Source organism: Arachis hypogaea, chromosome 6 (assembly GCF_003086295.3).
Source record: "Arachis hypogaea cultivar Tifrunner chromosome 6, arahy.Tifrunner.gnm2.J5K5, whole genome shotgun sequence".
NCBI lineage: Eukaryota > Viridiplantae > Streptophyta > Magnoliopsida > Fabales > Fabaceae > Arachis > Arachis hypogaea.
In genome coordinates this window covers 25,129,730-25,146,504 of record NC_092041.1, presented here as the reverse complement: position 1 = coordinate 25,146,504, position 16,775 = coordinate 25,129,730, and the positions used below count along the sequence as shown (strand labels likewise).

Below are 16,775 nucleotides of genomic sequence, written 5' to 3'. Positions count from 1 at the left end.
GCTTCCTTCCACTTCTACCAAACCATTCTTGCCTATTGGACCTGGAATCACTCACCAAACATATCAGGCATCGAATGGAATAAAAGTGGAATTAAAATGATCAACTTAAGCAGAAAAACGCATGTTTTCACATTTATGTTCAACTTAGAGAGAAATCATAAAAATATGCTATTTTGGTGAATAAGTGTGAGTTTTTGTCATGAAATTCATCAAATTCAAGCAAAAAATTATCATTAAATATGGACTCATCATATTGTGTCCACACGAAGAATGGGTGGCATGTAAACTGAAAAAATTTTGTTTATTGTTGTTGGCAACAAGAAGCACTTCTAGATGAAGAGGATGAATATCCTCTTAAATTTTAGCTAATTTTCTAGCCCATCAACGCTCATAACAATCAAAGACTTTGTCAAAAGTGACAACGAACAACATTTGAAGTTTTCAATAACTTCCTTCTGCTCTTCATTAACTTCTTTAATTACAATTTTGTTTGAAAAGCACTTTCTTATAACACCAGCAAAAAGATTTCAATAACACGAAAATAATGTAAAAAAAATACCAAAATTTGATTTATAGAATATATTATAAAATAAATTTTTACCAGACGGATTTAAGTCAATGGCATGTCCTACTTTATCAGGGGTGATGTAGATTATATCGTACCACACGTCCAGTGTGCTTTTGTACAAATCAAATGAATATGTAAATTCTTTCAGGAGCTTATGTGGCACATTTAAGGCTGGGATATGCTTCATACAGAAAATTCCAATTCTTCGACAATAACTTTCTTGTCATTGCTCATCTTGCTAAACATATTAGAAATGGATCTTGTGGAGCACCTCAAATAATGAATTTTTTGTAAATAAATAAAAATTATGTTACATAATTATATTTATAAAACATAAATGGATTATTCTAACATATATATGCTTACTTGATATTTTGGTCTTTTTGTAGTGCTCTTCTCAGCAACTCTCTTAATTGTCATTTTTTCTATAAAGAATAAAAAATTAGGTTAATAGGCAACAACAATACCAAGTGTATCTCAATTCACATAAAATGTGCTAAAAATTACACCAAATGTACTGAAAGTATTTTTTGATTACATCACATAATCTCAATTCAAAAAGACTTGCAAATAAATCAAACATGTACAAAATGACACGAAAAGCACTCCAACAATATTCTGTGGGATAGTTAAAACAAATTTATGAACAAATCCCTCAAACTCGGTTTCAAAATATGCAAATCTCTCAAACATGGACAAAAACACATGCAAATCACTCAAACATGCACAAAATGACACCAGAAGCACTACAACAATATTTTGTCGCCTAGTTACAACAAAAAGAGGACAAGTGCACCAATTGTACCTCAATTCAGATAAAATGCATTGAAAGTGTTTCTTGATTACATCACACAATCTCAGTTCAAAAAGATATGCAAATCAATCAAACATACACAAAATGACACTAGAAGTACTATTACAACATTCTATGAAATAGTTACAACAAATTCATGAACAAATCCCTTATACTCAGTTTCAAAACATGCAAATCCCTCAAGTATGGACAAAAACACATGCAAATCACTCAAATATGCACAAAATAATATTATAAGTACTACAACAACATTCTGTTGCCTATTTATAACAAAAAGAGGATAACAACACTAATTGAACCTCTATTAAGGCAAAATGCACAAAAAGTTGTTACTTATTGAAAGTTGTTACTTATTTTTACACATGAACTCAGTTCAAAATATGCAAACATTCAAACATGCACAAAAACATATTCAAATCCCTCAATACACATGCAAATATAGGTTAAATTAAATGAGAAACATTGCAATAACATTTTTACACTGACTTAACACAATTATCACCAAATGAATTGTATATGAGAACAGCAATATCTACTTTAACGCAAAAACATAAAATAAATCTACTAAATAAATAGAAATTTGACTATCTAATATTTCGCAATTGAAAATGGAAAGAGAAAAGTGAAAAAATGGACGACTAGTAAACAGTACTTTCAATAATCTTTTGTATTCTCTTTTTGTAATTCTTGGTGAAGATTTCAAACATAGTTTTAAGATTTTCTTGAGTTTTTGCGAAGATTTTGAGAGATTTTGAGCGATGATTGAAATAAGTTTGTTTTAGTTTTGATCAAGAGCGATGAAGTTTTTCATATTAACTTTCGTGCTACTGAACAGTTGCACGAGTACGTGTTTACACGTTCTCTAATCTGAAGTAAGTTTTTGTTGGGTTTGAGTCAACTTGATTGGTCTTGTATGACAAAAACATTTGTGTGTGTAACATAACTGTATTAATTATTGTTAAAAAATGTATAATATCAAATATAAAAAAATTATAATTATAAATATTATATATAAAATTATAAATACTAAATAAAATAAAATAATTTTAGATTATTATTTTTTAATATTAGTTTTTGTTACACTGTAATCTTGTATTAAGATTTGTTTGGATAAATTTAAAAAAAAAAGATTTTTTGGAGTAATTTTTTTTGTAAAATTTTTTAAAAATATAAAAATAATTTGATATTTGAATATTTTATTTAATAATATACTTTTATTTATCAATTATGTTTGAATGTAATAATATAAAAATATTATTTATTTATTTATTATGTTAAAATATCTTTTTTAAGTAAAAAGCTTAAAAAATAAATCGTAGGATAAAGTATTATTTTGGTTCACAACATTCGGGTCGAATACTAATTTGGCTCTTAACGTTTCAAACGTCCTATTTTAATCCAAAAAATCTTTTCAAATATCCTAGTTCAATACTAAAAATTTTTTAAATGAGTTCAATATTGTCTCACCATTAAATTTGACACGAACAATTTGCATATTGAAACGCCAATAACATTTGATTTCGATACGTAAGTAAAATCAATTTACCGATGATCACTAATATAAAAATTTTTTCTTTGATTTTAAAGCGTTGATGATTGATTGTTAAGATTTAGAATTTTGTACAAAAAGAAAATTGAGGAGAAGAAGTGTTACAAGAAGATTTTGGTTATGTTTTTTAAATCTATAGAAAAAGAAGATGTGACTTAATTAGCAACATTAATTAACGTTCATGTCACTCATCTTGTTAATTATTAATTTATTATGGTCAAATTTAACGGTAGGACTACATTAAACGTGTTTAAAAACTTTTAGAACTAAAATAAGACATTTAAAATGTTAGAAACCAAATTAAAATTTACTCCAAATATTAAAAACTAAAACAGTACTTTATCTTGTAATTTTTTAAAAAATTATTTTTTTATTTTTATTTTTTTTATTAAAAATTTATCATATATACTAAAATATATATAGAGATAAATTTTTTTTTTAACAATGACACCCAAATAAAAATTAGATAATTGAGGATAACTTCCACTTAATTTAAGTTAGTTAAAATAAATGATAATAATAAGATGTGGAGTTGTTAATGCCAAAGAATTTTTATGTCACAGAATATGCCACGTTTGTTGGATTTTCTTTCTTTCTTTCTAAACTATTCTACTCATTTGATTTATCAGTCTCTTTGTTTCTGCTTCCTGAGACCAAGTTCCATGGCCTACACAACGCTTTTCTCCAATCCTCTTCACCTTAACCAAACTACAAATCACTCTTCCATTCATTTCTCTCCCACTCTCTCTGTTAAACCAAATCAAAATCTTAGATATTCTAAGAATCTCAAACTCTCATCAAACAGACACCATGCAACCACACCCTCTGCTTCTTCTTCTTCAGGCAAGCTTTGTCTTATTCTTTAGTCTTTTATTCTTCTAAACTAAAGCAAATAAATAAATAAAAGATAATTAAATGATCAATAGTTGGATTTGAACAGGAGTTGAGTCTCTGGTGTTGGATGAGGATACTACAAGTTCACTGGATTCAGTTAAGGTGTTTGATTTGAATGGAAAGGAGGTTCCGATTTCAGATTTGTGGAAAGATAGGAAAGCCGTTGTGGCATTTGCACGCCACTTTGGGTGATTTATCACCTCATCTTTTAAAACTTTTTCCCTTTTTGTTTATGAGTTTGATTATTATTAACAATGAAAAATGAAATCTTGTTAAAAAATTAAATTAAGAATATTCAAGAAAATAGTACAACTATAATATACTAGAACATTGAAAAAGTTCAAAATCAAATTGAATTAGAATTGAATACAAGTTGCACTTGTCATCTCCATATTAGAAGAACGAAGAATCATGAATTGGAAGCTTTAAAATTGATGATGAAAAATTTGAAGTAAAATTAAACAAGGAATTGACTAGTCAAAATTTCTACATGTTTCTTGAATTATGACAACTAGTGCTTAATTGTTATAAGAATTATTATTTTATTATGAAGATTTGCTTATATAAAGACTTCATATGTATGTTGTTATCTATCTCTCCATGAACCAAAATACTTAGTGTTTGTTTCAAAAAATTCTCTCATTATTATGAGTATTAGTGAGTTTGAGAGATGAAAAATATGATAGCGTCATTTATATGAGTGAGTGATCCTAAGACCAATTAAGTGTGGGTATTATACTTATCAGAACTGGTTAATTCAGCACCTAGTGTTTGAGAGTTTGTGAGGTGTGAGAGAGTTCTCAGATAATTGTTTATTCATAGAGTCGGTATGACAAACATTTTTAATATTGTGTGGTTCGGTCCCAAGTTAGATGGGAAACTTGATTATAGTTATTGGGAGACTTTGATGTCTACCCATTTGAAGACCCAGAACCTATGAAATTTTATTGAACTGGGTTTGCAAGAAGGAGCAGATGCTGCCCAACAAAGGAGAAATCAATTGGCATTATCTCAAATTCATCAAGAAGTAGATTATACGGTGTTTGGCAAAATAGCAAATGCCAAAAGTGCAAAGAAAGCATGGAACACGTTGAAACTGTTATACAAATGCGTAGATAAAGCTCAAAAAATAAAGTTACAGTCTTTGAGAAGAGAATATGACAAGTACGAGATGTCTAGCTCAAAAACTGTTAAGCAATATTTTACTCGTGTTACAGATCTTGTCAATAAAATGAGAATCTATGGAGAAGATATGTCCGATAGCAAAGTGGTGGAGAAAATTCTTCGCACCATGCCAATGAATATGACCATGTGGTGACTACGATAATAGAGTCTCACAATATGGATACCATGACGATTACAGAGTTGCAAGGATTCATGGAAAGCTACATCAGTAGAATACTGGAGAAATTAAAAAAATCAATCGAGGAAGCCCTGAAAAGTCAAGTGAATTTAAACAATGTTGCAGCATCAAGTCATACACAAGAAGGACGATGTCGTGATTTTAATTTTCAAAGTAGAGGCAGAGGAAGTTTCAGAGGTAGAGGTCGTGGCAATTACAACCAAGGAAGTTACAATAATTTTACACCACCTAATCAAGGAAGAGGTGGAACAAATTTTAGGCCTGTCAACTGAGAAAGAGGTCGAGGCAATTTTTATCAAGAAAGAGCCAATTTCAACTGCTTTCATTGTGAAAAGTATAGACACAAAGCAGCAGATTGCAGATTCAAAATGGTGAATAACAATCAAGCACACGTTGCAGAAAATCATAAAAGTGGGAAAAGAGCACAGAGATCCATTCCCTACAGGAAAGTCATGGAGAGCTAGAAGATTACTTGAAATTGTACATTCAGATCTTTGTTCTGTAGAAGTTTCAAGTAATGGTGATAGCAGGTACTTTATCACTTTTATTGATGATTTTAGTAGATATACATGGGTATATTTTTTGAAGCAGAAATTAGAAGCATGTGATGTCTTTAAGACATTCAAGGTATTTGTCGAAAAATAAAGTGGCTATAAAATCAAAATTCTCATAACAGACAAAAGAACAGAATATCTTGTATGTTAGAATACTTTAAACAACACAGAATTCAACACCAACTAACAACTAGATATACTTCTCAACAAAATGGAGTTATGAAAAAAAGAATAGAACCATCATGGATATGGTCAGATGCATGCTCAACTCAAAACAAATGCCTAAAGAATTTTGGACAGAGGTAGTCGCAACAGCAGTTGTATTTTAAACAGTTGTCTAACAAAAAGTGTTTGTGATAAAACTCCAGAGGAAGCTTGGAGTAGAAAGCGGCCTTCCATTAATCATTTCAAAGTATTTGGGTGTATCGCTTATGCCCATGTACCAAATCAACTAAGGAAGAAGTTAGATGACAAAGGCAAGAAGTGTATCTTTATCAGCTATAGCACAGACTCAAAAGCAAACAAGCTATATAATCCAGAATCAAAGAAAGTGATCATAAGCAGAGATGTGACGTTTGACGAGAAAGACATGTGGGATTGGAACACAAAGACAGAAAAGCAGCTGATATAATTTCAAATACATGTGTTAATGAAGAAGAAAGACAACCAAATGCAACTGAACAACCAGAATCATCTAGAAGACCTCAAAGAGAGTCGAGACTACCTGCTAAATTAGCAGATTATGAAGTTGGCAATGACAACGATTCGTCCGATGAAGAAATCATAAATTTTGCTCTATTTTCAGACTGTGAGCCGTTGAACTTTGAAGAAGCCTCTAAAGACAATAATTGGAAGAAAGCAATGGATGAGGAGATTCATGCCATTGAGAAGAATGACACATGGGAGCTGACAAATTTACCAGTAGATAAGAAGCCAATTGGAGTAAAGTGGGTTTACAAGACTAAATACAAACCCAGTGGTGAAGTTGATCGCTTCAAAGCAAGATTAGTTGCAAAGGGATACAAACAAAAGCCAGGTATTGATTGTTTTGAAGTATTTGCTCCTGTTGCAAGGTTATATACTATTCATATGATTATTTCACTCTCGACTCAAAATAAGTAGAAGATACATCAAATGAATGTTAAGTCTGCATTTCTAAATGACATTTTAGAAGAAGAGGTGTATGCTGAGTAACCTGCAGGATATGAAGTTCTTGGAAAAGAAGATAAAATTTACAGGTTGAAGAAAGCCTTGTACGGGTTAAAGCAACCACCAAGAGCGTGGTACAAGAAGATTGATTCTTATTTTATTCAGAATTGTTTCAAAAGATGTCCATTTAAGCATACGCTTTATATCAAGTTCGTTGAACCTGGAGATATCTTGATTGTGTGTCTTTATGTTGATGATTTAATCTTTACTAGCAACAATTTGAAAATAATTACAGAATTTAGGGAGGCTATGATAAAGCACTTTGAAATTACAGAATAGGCTTGATGTCTTACTTTCTTGGCATTGAATTAGTTCAAAGAGATGATGGAATTTTCATTTCTGAGAAGAAATATGCAAATGATATTCTGAAGAAATTTCAAATTGAGCAGAAGTTCAAATTGTTGAGAAAAGATAAAGGAAAAGCAGTAAATCCCACATACTAAAAAAGCTTGATTGGAAATCTAAGGTACTTGACTGCGACTAGACCAGATATTGTGTTTGGAGTTGGTTTGCTTGCAGATTTATGGAGGAGCCTTATACCAACCATTTGCAAGCAGCAAAAAGAATTCTTCGATATATCAAAGGTACTTTAAATGATGGAATTTATTATGAGAATACTAATGAAATAAACCTTGTTGGTTACACTGATAGTGATTGGGCTGGAGATATAGAAACAAGAAAAAGTACTTCAGGATTTGTATTTCATCTTGGTTCTGGTGCAACTTCATGGTCATCAAAGAAACAACCAGTAGTAGCACTCTCTACAGCAGAAGCAGAATATATAGCAACCGCAAGTTGTGCAATGCAAGCAGTTTGGCTAAGAAGAATTTTTGAGGAATTGAACGAGAAATAAAGTACTCCAACAATAATATTTTGTGATAACAAGTCAGCTATTGCACTTTGCAAAAATCCAATATTTTATGGAAGATCGAAGCATATTGATATTCGGGTTCATAAAATTAGAAAATTGGTAAATAAGAAAGAAGTTGTGATCGAGTACTGTCCAACTGAAGAACAAGTTGCAGATATATTTACAAAACCATTGAAGACCGAGTTATTTTACAAGTTGAAGAAGATGCTTGGAATGATAAACTCTACAAGCTTGATTTAAGGGAGGCAATGTTAGAAAATTAAATCAAGAATATTCAAGAAAGTAGTACAACTACAACATACTAGAGCATTGAAGAAGTTCAAAATCAAATTGAATTGAAATTGAATACAAATTGCACTCATCATCTCCATATTAGAAGAATTAAGAATCATGAATTAGAAGCTTCAAGATTGATTGAGTAAGAATTTGAAGCAAATTAAACAAGAAATTGACTAGTAAAAGTTTCTACATGTTTCTTGAATTATGACAACTAGTGCTTAGTTGTTATAAGAATTATTATTTTATTACGAAGGTTTGCCTATATAAAGGCTTTATATGTATGTTGTTATCTATCTCTCTATGAACCAAAATATTTGGTGTTTGTTTCAAAAAATTCTCTCCTTATTATTATGAGTGTTAGTGAGTTTGAGAGATGAAAAATATGATAGCGTCATTTATATAATTGAGTGATCCTAGGACCAATTAAGTGTGGGTATTATACTTACAAATCTCATAAGTCATGTCTTTCTGTGTGTGTACATTCGCAGATGTGTGCTTTGTCGCAAAAGGGCTGATTACCTTGCATCCAAGAAGGTGAAATTAACTATATGCTAAATGTTGATTCAATATTACATTCATTTAATTCTTGTCTTTCCGTACTGGTCTTAGGTAAATTGCATAGTGACCTTGTACCGAAATTCATTTGATTCTTGTCATTAACCCTTGGTTTTGCCCCTCTAGCATGTTAATAGCATTATACTTTCTGTAACTTACTGTATATCCTCCTTAATTCTTGTCATGGTAGAAGGCCAAAAATAACTCCAATTATCTAACATGGCTGACAATTAAAGTTTTTTTTAGTAGGAAAAGAGAAGTTGTGTGTCAGCAAGACTTGTGCTTATGCTTATGCTCTTTCAACAGGATATAATGGATGCTTCTGGTGTGGCACTTGTATTGATTGGACCTGGGAACATTGAACAGGTTTGTCAGAAGAATTGTAGAGAGTGTTTGGTGTTTTTGGCTTATGGGTTTCCTGTAATGTTTCGATGGTACTGCATGCACTAACTGCTGGACATGGTTAATTAAAGTATTGAGCAGAAAACTGTCTCTCAGAACATGTCATAAGCTATGGTTTTTAGGGGAAAGAGTAAAAGGGTTGTCTTCAATTTTATTTTCTTTGTGAATTTGTAAATTGGGGCACTATGCTGCACTTTACTTGATTCTACTCTCAGTCTCGAACTTTGCAAGTATTGATTTTCTGCAAGGCTGCAACCATCTGAGTATGCTGGAATTGTGTGTTACAGGCCAGAACCTTTGCCAAGCAAATGAAATTCGAAGGAGGTACCTTGCTGCTGGCCTAATGCTTTCGGCCTAGTAATAGTTGTAGTATTTTAGACATCTTATTTTAGCATTTTGAAAAGTCTGTGCTTTCTCTTCCAGAAATCTATGCAGACCCCAATCATTCATCATATGAGGCCTTAAAATTTGTTTCTGGAGTTTTGACCACATTTACCCCCAAAGTAAGTCTGAAACCACCAGAAAAGTGGATGAAGCACCAATGAAACTGAGATTTTTGGATCTTTTATGTTAACTTTAGTCGTTACACTGCAGGCAGGTCTTAAGATAATACAATTATATATGGAAGGCTATCGGCAAGATTGGAAGCTTTCATTTGAAAAAGATACTGTTACCAGAGGGGGCTGGTATGTAAATTATATCTGTGATCACACTATTTGGTTATGCCAATCTTTTCATTGGTTGTGAATGCAATACACGTGGTGCCCCAAGAGCACTTAAGAATTTCTCGGACAAATGGTTATCCCAGCTTCGGCTAGTGCAACCCAAATATGATCTAGTTGATTATAAAGACACTTTGTTTGGCCAGCCTGAATACATAACTTCTCATATATTATGAACTTGGTATTGTGTCAGGAAACAAGGAGGAATCATAGTTGCAGGTCCTGGGAAAAATAATATCTCATATGTTCACAAGGTATCTGGAACCCCCTTTACCTGAATCATGGATATATTTTACCTGATATTATGGCTGCAATTAGTATGAATCAGCAGCATATGTGTTCACATTTATCTGACATAACCATATGAACTATTTTAATGTGACTAGGACAGAGAAGCAGGTGATGATCCAGAAATTGAAGATATCTTAGCAGCATGTTGTTCCTGAAGAAACAAAAGATGGAGCCCCTCTTTCACTGCTTTTTATCAATCTTGCTTCATGATCACAAGGCACTATTGTACATCATACTCTTTTGCTTCTTGCACTGATCAGTAGCTTTGCCTTGAGGTTCAGTTATTAGACATTCACCAAATTACAGTACATCATACAATTTGGAATATATGACAGTATTACCCTTAGGATAGTTTTAACATTTTGTTAGTTTCAAAATCTTGTATATAAGATTTTTCCATGTCAAATAAATTGGCCTCTTCCCTTTTGTTCTTCATATTGTTGGAAGAGTTAGTTGCTGAGTTGTATCACAATGAATATTCTATCTCTGACTCTGACAATTTTAGGAGAGAAAATAAAATAAAAATAGAAAGAAGAGATAATTATAGTTCTATTCCATGACACTACGTATCATACATTGTTTTACAAATTAATGAAATTATACATTTGCCATTGATACATGCATATATATTCATAAGTCCAGATGCTATATACAAAGATCAAAAGTTGCAATGAGGGGAAATAAGACACATATTTGTACAAAATTCAAATACTATTTAATGCTTAGTTTCCTATGCAACCAACCATACAAAGATTTCTTGGTGACCTTCAACCTATGTAGAACTGCAGGCCTTCTTGTTGTGGTTAATGCCTTCTCTCCTGGTAGTGCTTCTATGCTGAGATTTGTAAGGTTAGGGATTTCTAACTTTGATGTGTCACTTAGTGCAAACCTGGTTTTAGCTGGAAAAATTTCAAGGCCCAATTCATTCTGAAGAAGTTTTATGATTGCCTCTTGCACTTCTAATATGTGCTGGGATGGAGTTTCATCTGCCTTTGTAGCTCCTATGATGATCAAAATGTCATCATTCACAGAATGTCCTGTTATCATAAAGGCCAACAGTGAATATGAATGGTTGAGTTCATATGATTGGCTACGCGGACAAGCAACCATGCAAAACGAGCTTTCCAATTGCCACGTACAGAATAGAATTATAAATCAAATATACAAAATATTCCATTCGTACCTGAACTATAGTTTTCTTTGATCATTCTAAGAACTGCAAGAATAACCAAGCGAGCTTCAACCTGTTGATACAGTTTGATGGTTAAAGGCATAAACTAATACATTAAAATCGAGAGAAACTTAAAACAGTTCGAGAAAATTGTGGGGCGAACTCTAGAGAAAGCAACTGATAACAACCTTTGTGAGTCCTTGAACATCAATAGCTAGGATGTCAGCTACCCTCTTTAACAGGTGTGCCGCAATCTTTTCAAGAAGTAAACTCGGGGGTCTCTCTAATTCAGAGAAATTGCTGGAAGAAAATTCTCTTTGGATCTTGCTGTTATCTTGTATCACTCCTTCACACCACTCCTCAATAAGTTCTTCCAGGTAGTAATCATTGGGTTTGTACCTGAAGCAGTAAACATGCTATTTAGTTTAAAGCTGAATGTAGAAAAATCTTACTGCATAGATAATAATAGTTCATAGTATTTAAGCTGCTAACAATACTTTTTTGCCATTACTCTTGAAAGCTATAACCAGAAATCTCTTATGTTCCATCGTGCTAGAAGTTTCTAATTTCTAACACGTGATTTAAAATGAAACAGACATGTTATACATAACATTTGAGAGACACATAACTTGGAAAAGATAATTAGTATGCTACTTGCTATGAAAGTAGAAGATAGCATACCCTGCTTTTCGCATATCCTGGTATATGGTCAAGCATTGTTGCACCTCAAGTACGGATCCGTATCTGTTGCGTGCCCTTAGTAGTGTGTTATATGTCACCTGAGAAGACAATTATCAAAACCAATAGGATTAAGTTGATGAAATATACTTTTGTTCTCCATAGATCACAAAAGAAGTTGTGATTCCCACCTTTTTCAGATATGTATTTATTTTATAGTTCATCATTCATCAACTGCCATTTCTTTTATTATACCCAATGTTCTATTCATCTTTTAGTTTGATTTTATGGAAGTATAATCTTACTGCAGCCTCATGCAAATTCCATTTAGGACATAGCCATGTCAGTTTATCATTTTGTGGACGACAGAACCATAACAAACAACTGCAGTCTATAGGCATCCTCACCCAATTTGGATGTATCTCATATGTTTTCATTTCTTCATATAGCATCAATCCTTGCTTAAAATTCTTACTTTCTACACAGACCTGTAAACAAAAACGTAAATTTCCCGTGTCAATGGCCATGTAATTTTACAGTAGTGAAAAATGTTCTCTTCAATATTACAATTAATTTTAAAAATTGGGCCTCATTTTGAGAGAAAAAACTTTGAACCTTTATGGCTGTAGTATATGCAACAACATCAGGTTTAATTCCAGCATCAAACATGATCTTCAGAATCTGTATGGGAACAAAGACATTCGATCAGATAAACAAATAGCATTATCATAATATATTATTAGGCTTAGTACGGAAGTCACTTAATCTATAAATATCATTAAACATGACAATTTTGAAAGTCCACCACACATCACTTATCTAACAGCTATAGTATTGTGTCCAGTAAATGTTTTGTTGGTGTGTGGTGCGAGTGCGACTATATATATTCAAGCACTACATAGAAGTCCAACATGATAAAAAGACCATCCTAATACAATTCTAATGCAATTATGCAAATTGCATCAACCATGACCATATATTACTTTGACTGAACTGCTTCTCAAAACATTGTGCAATGAAAATCATTGAGAGAACTTTATTTTTTATCTAATTTTTTTTTACCTCGATGGCACCTCCCACGTTATCTGATCCGCCACATATATCTATCAAAATGGACCAGCTTATATAATTTGGGGAAAGACCTACTTTTTTCATCTCAGTGATTAATGCTTTAGCATGGTAGTAATCAGTACCACAAGCCTTCAGCAAAATATTATATGTTGCTATAGTTGGTGTGAAAGGGAATCTCTCAGCAAAACTCAAGATATGCGGCCTAGAAATGCTGTTTGGCGCGGTAATAGCAGTCTGCGTGTCCCCATGCTCTAACTTGCTATTGTTCCCTTCACCAAAGGACCCCAACATCTTATTTCCCTTCCAAGAATAGAACAAGCGAAAAGCTCGGTCATACTGACATGCTTCAACACATGCATGTAAAATGATGTTAAAGCATTGCGTATTAGGCTCGCAGTCGGCCAAAAGCATTTCTTCGAACAATTGAATTGCCTGCTCTACAAGCCCTGCATGTGCGCAGGCATTGATTAATGACGACCACGCAACAGTATTAAGAGAAACACCGGCGGAGAGCATATCCTGCTTGATTTTTAGAGCCATTTGCCACAATTTTGCATCTGCAAAGACCTGAAATTCCTACAGGTCAGGATATGCCAGATATCATGTTTTGCTAAATTGATAAAACAATGGTGATTCTGTTGATGCACCGCAATGTACCTTTATAATCGTGCTGTAGGTGAAAACATCTAATTTCAGCCATCCTGCTGATTCCAATTGCTTAAGTTCCCTGTAAATGTCTTGGGCCAGATCAACTCTTCCAGCAACACAGCATGCTTTGAGTAGGATATTATAAGATGTCATGTCTGGCTTCAGACCAAGATTCTGGATTTTAAAGGTTTAGCCACTATGAATTGTTTACTCGGATGAAATTCAGAATAAAATCTAACTAGCATTCTCTTCTCATCCTTCAAGGGAAACTAAATGGAAAGGATAAATATAAATGGCATGATTTAAGGTGATAGAAGGAACGTTACCTGCATATTCTGATACAGATTTAAGGTGTAGCTAAGATCATGGGTATTCACATTCATGAGACTGTTGAACACATATATATTTGGAGTAATCTTCTGATTGAGTAAGTCCTGCATCAGACATTGCATATGAATGCTATCTTGTCACCGAACATCATCGTCATAGAATTTGCCAAGAATTATGTCTAAGATCATAGTTTATTTATATTTTAAAGAAGAACAAAATTTATACAACATTTTTGAAATTCTAAGATAAATACATAGAATGATATAGATTGCAAATGGAATTTGCCAAGAACTGTGTCTCGGAGTGAAACACTAAAATTAAACTATATATCTTCATGTAAGCCCTTAATTTAAGTCTTTGAAGACAAGTTGAAGGAAGAGAATGTAACCGATTGGAAGATACCTCATATATGTACCTAGATTTCATGAAATCACCACAAAGGCCACAAGCATCAATTATTGCCCGGTATATGTACATATTGGGGTTATCCAAGTTTTTCTTCACTGCTTCGTATGCTTTCAAAGCAGAAACTAAATCCCTTCTTTTTCCAAATTCACTTATAATGTTGCAGAATAGTATATGTGCATGTGGAAGAAGACATGCATACCTGAAAGATGCAAATGCAGTCATATAAAACCTGATCATATAGATTGCTAACCGATATTAACTATTAGGAACACCAATGGAAGTAATGGATCAGGAAATATAAATTAATGGCACACATAAAAAATGAACAGAGCTATTGATTAATCATCAAAGACAACACCAATTAATTTCATCATCGTTACAAAATTAGAAATAAAAAATCTTTTCTCAAAACATTATAAATACATACCTCACAGCTAAATCTGGATCTTGATTACAAACACACTGTTTTATTATGTCCAACGGCTGAACAAGTTCTCTGACTGACAACTGGAAATCTGAAGGAGAAAAATTCATGTGTGAATTTCTTAATGACTTGTTCTTGTATCTATAGAACTCGGTCAAAATTTTATTAACAATGTGTTCTATAAACACATGGAAACATGAACATGGGAATAAGAACATTACCAAACCAGTAAGGTTGTCTATCCATATAGAGAAAATTTAATCAATTACTAGATAAATGCTGTGTTTATAAAAAAGTAAATATTAAACATCCCCTTTAATTGCTTTCTCCTTTTTTTTGTTTTGTTTCCTCTAGTTTCTCAAGGTATCCTCCATTGAAGGGTGTTATCGTTGTTAGATTTTGGATTGTCCCTGATTGTAACACAAAAACTCTTGTTATTCACTAAGATCTAGTTGGTATCAAATTAACATCACTATTAGTGTGTAATCAGATATCAATGCTAACATCATCATCTTAAGCTGCTTCCGTTACATCTTTTGGATACGACTGATCCTGCATTGTGTTTCAAGTGCACGGTGTTCACAGAAAATTTAACAAGAAAGAATTAGAGATTAGTATCTTGAAAAAAAAAATTTACGTGCGAGAACCTCCATGAATTGAACAGCTTCCTCAAGTTGACCGGATTTGACCAAGCGGCGACACTCCTTAGAGAAGAGATCCATGGCATGTCCATCAAAATGGGAGGATAAGGAGGAGACGCCACCAAGCTCCTGAACTCTCTTGAGAGAATCAATCACAGCCCGAACCTTCCTACCTCGAATACCCGCCAGAACCTCCTTCGCGAGGAGCTTAACGTTCAGAGAATGAACAAATTCGGAAGCATTCTCGTGGACATGGACATGGATATAGTGGTTGAGGGGGGCTTGGAGAGTGCAGGAGATAGAGGAAGAATGCGAATGCGAAGGAGTGAGCTTCGGCTTGTGGTGGTGGTGGCGGTGGCGGTGGGAGCGAGAAGGAGTGGTTGATGGCGTTGAAGATGAAGAAGAAGATGGGGGATTCGGAGGAGGAGTGACAATGGATGAACCAAGGATGACGAAATCCCTCATCATTACTGGGTGTAACCGTTTTTTGGGCTGTAGAAGTGAGAAGATGAGGGATTTATGGGACAATGGATTTCTGATCTTTTGTCTTTGGATTATTGGATTGGATTTGAAAGGCGGGTGTTATCGTTGGAGCTCAGACACTCATAGTATTAGTTAGTTATTCTCCTTCCAACATTAATGTGTCAAATGTCAATAAAATCTATTTGAGCATCTTTTTAGTTTGGTTTAATTACTCTATTGTTATTTATAATTTTACTAAATTTTTAATTAAATTTTTATATTTTTTAATTAGATTTTTATATTATTTTTAATTTTATAATCAGGTTATTTTTATATCAAAAATGTTAAAATTATTAGAATATTTTTTTAAAATATATGTAATTAAAGATTTAGTTAGATTTTTAATTATGAATATCTTTAATTTATGAAGAAATATTCAGTTAACTCTAACATTTTTTATATTAGAAAGGATCTCATTATAATATTAAAAATAGTATAAAAACCCAATTAAAAAAAAATTATAGAGATCTAATTAAAAATTTAGTAAAATTATAGTAACCAATAGATTAATTAAACCTTTTAATTTTTATCAGATGTGTGTTTTAAGTATCGCAATGTGTGTGGATAGCTCAATAAATTAAATTATATAAATATAGTATTACGTTATATGTAAAAATTTGGCTTTTGGTAAATTAATTTTTTTGCTATTTTATAATTTATTTCTCAAAATATTGAACCACGGCTTAATAACTATTCGTGAGGCATGTCCAACAGTAAAAAAACAAAAATAAATTAGAAAATAATAATTAATAGGTCAAATTTAATTTTATAAGGATAATTAATTTTTTAAGTTAAATTTGACTAATAAAAA

General features: G+C 32.5%; 2 protein-coding genes and 1 long non-coding RNA gene across 6 annotated transcripts; 2 read left to right on the top strand and 1 right to left on the bottom strand.

Annotated features, from left to right (window-relative positions):
- Nucleotides 1–3,452: 3,452 nt before the first annotated feature.
- Nucleotides 3,453–10,623, top strand: LOC112696491 (thioredoxin-like protein AAED1, chloroplastic). The gene is made up of 9 exons (XM_025749289.2): nt 3,453–3,774; nt 3,872–4,013; nt 8,590–8,635; nt 8,963–9,022; nt 9,346–9,382; nt 9,482–9,561; nt 9,653–9,744; nt 9,974–10,034; nt 10,167–10,623. The coding sequence occupies exons 1-9, from the start codon at nt 3,486–3,488 to the stop codon at nt 10,224–10,226; spliced, it is 867 nt and encodes a 288-aa protein (XP_025605074.2). The 5' UTR covers nt 3,453–3,485; the 3' UTR covers nt 10,227–10,623.
- LOC140173439 (uncharacterized) lies at nt 4,503–7,554 on the top strand. Its single transcript, XR_011862254.1, has 2 exons — nt 4,503–5,718; nt 6,111–7,554. It is a non-coding gene; the product is annotated as an uncharacterized lncRNA (long non-coding RNA).
- On the bottom strand, nt 10,591–16,088 carry LOC112696490 (pentatricopeptide repeat-containing protein At5g02830, chloroplastic). Of its 4 annotated transcripts, none has more exons than XM_072196883.1 (13): nt 15,449–16,074; nt 15,306–15,353; nt 14,805–15,211; nt 14,372–14,576; nt 13,966–14,073; nt 13,649–13,813; nt 12,983–13,558; nt 12,536–12,601; nt 12,328–12,408; nt 11,924–12,021; nt 11,431–11,641; nt 11,255–11,315; nt 10,591–11,108 (listed from the first exon to the last, which is right to left on the bottom strand). In XM_072196883.1, exons 3-13 carry the CDS (start codon nt 15,017–15,019, stop codon nt 10,783–10,785), a joined length of 2,112 nt encoding a protein of 703 aa, XP_072052984.1. In that variant the 5' UTR covers nt 15,020–15,211; nt 15,306–15,353; nt 15,449–16,074; the 3' UTR covers nt 10,591–10,782. The 4 variants fall into 4 exon arrangements, with proteins under 4 accessions (XP_072052984.1, XP_072052985.1, XP_072052983.1 ...); XM_072196884.1 differs by having other exon boundaries at nt 15,439–16,023; XM_072196882.1 differs by having other exon boundaries at nt 14,805–15,353; nt 15,449–16,088.
- Nucleotides 16,089–16,775: the final 687 nt, after the last annotated feature.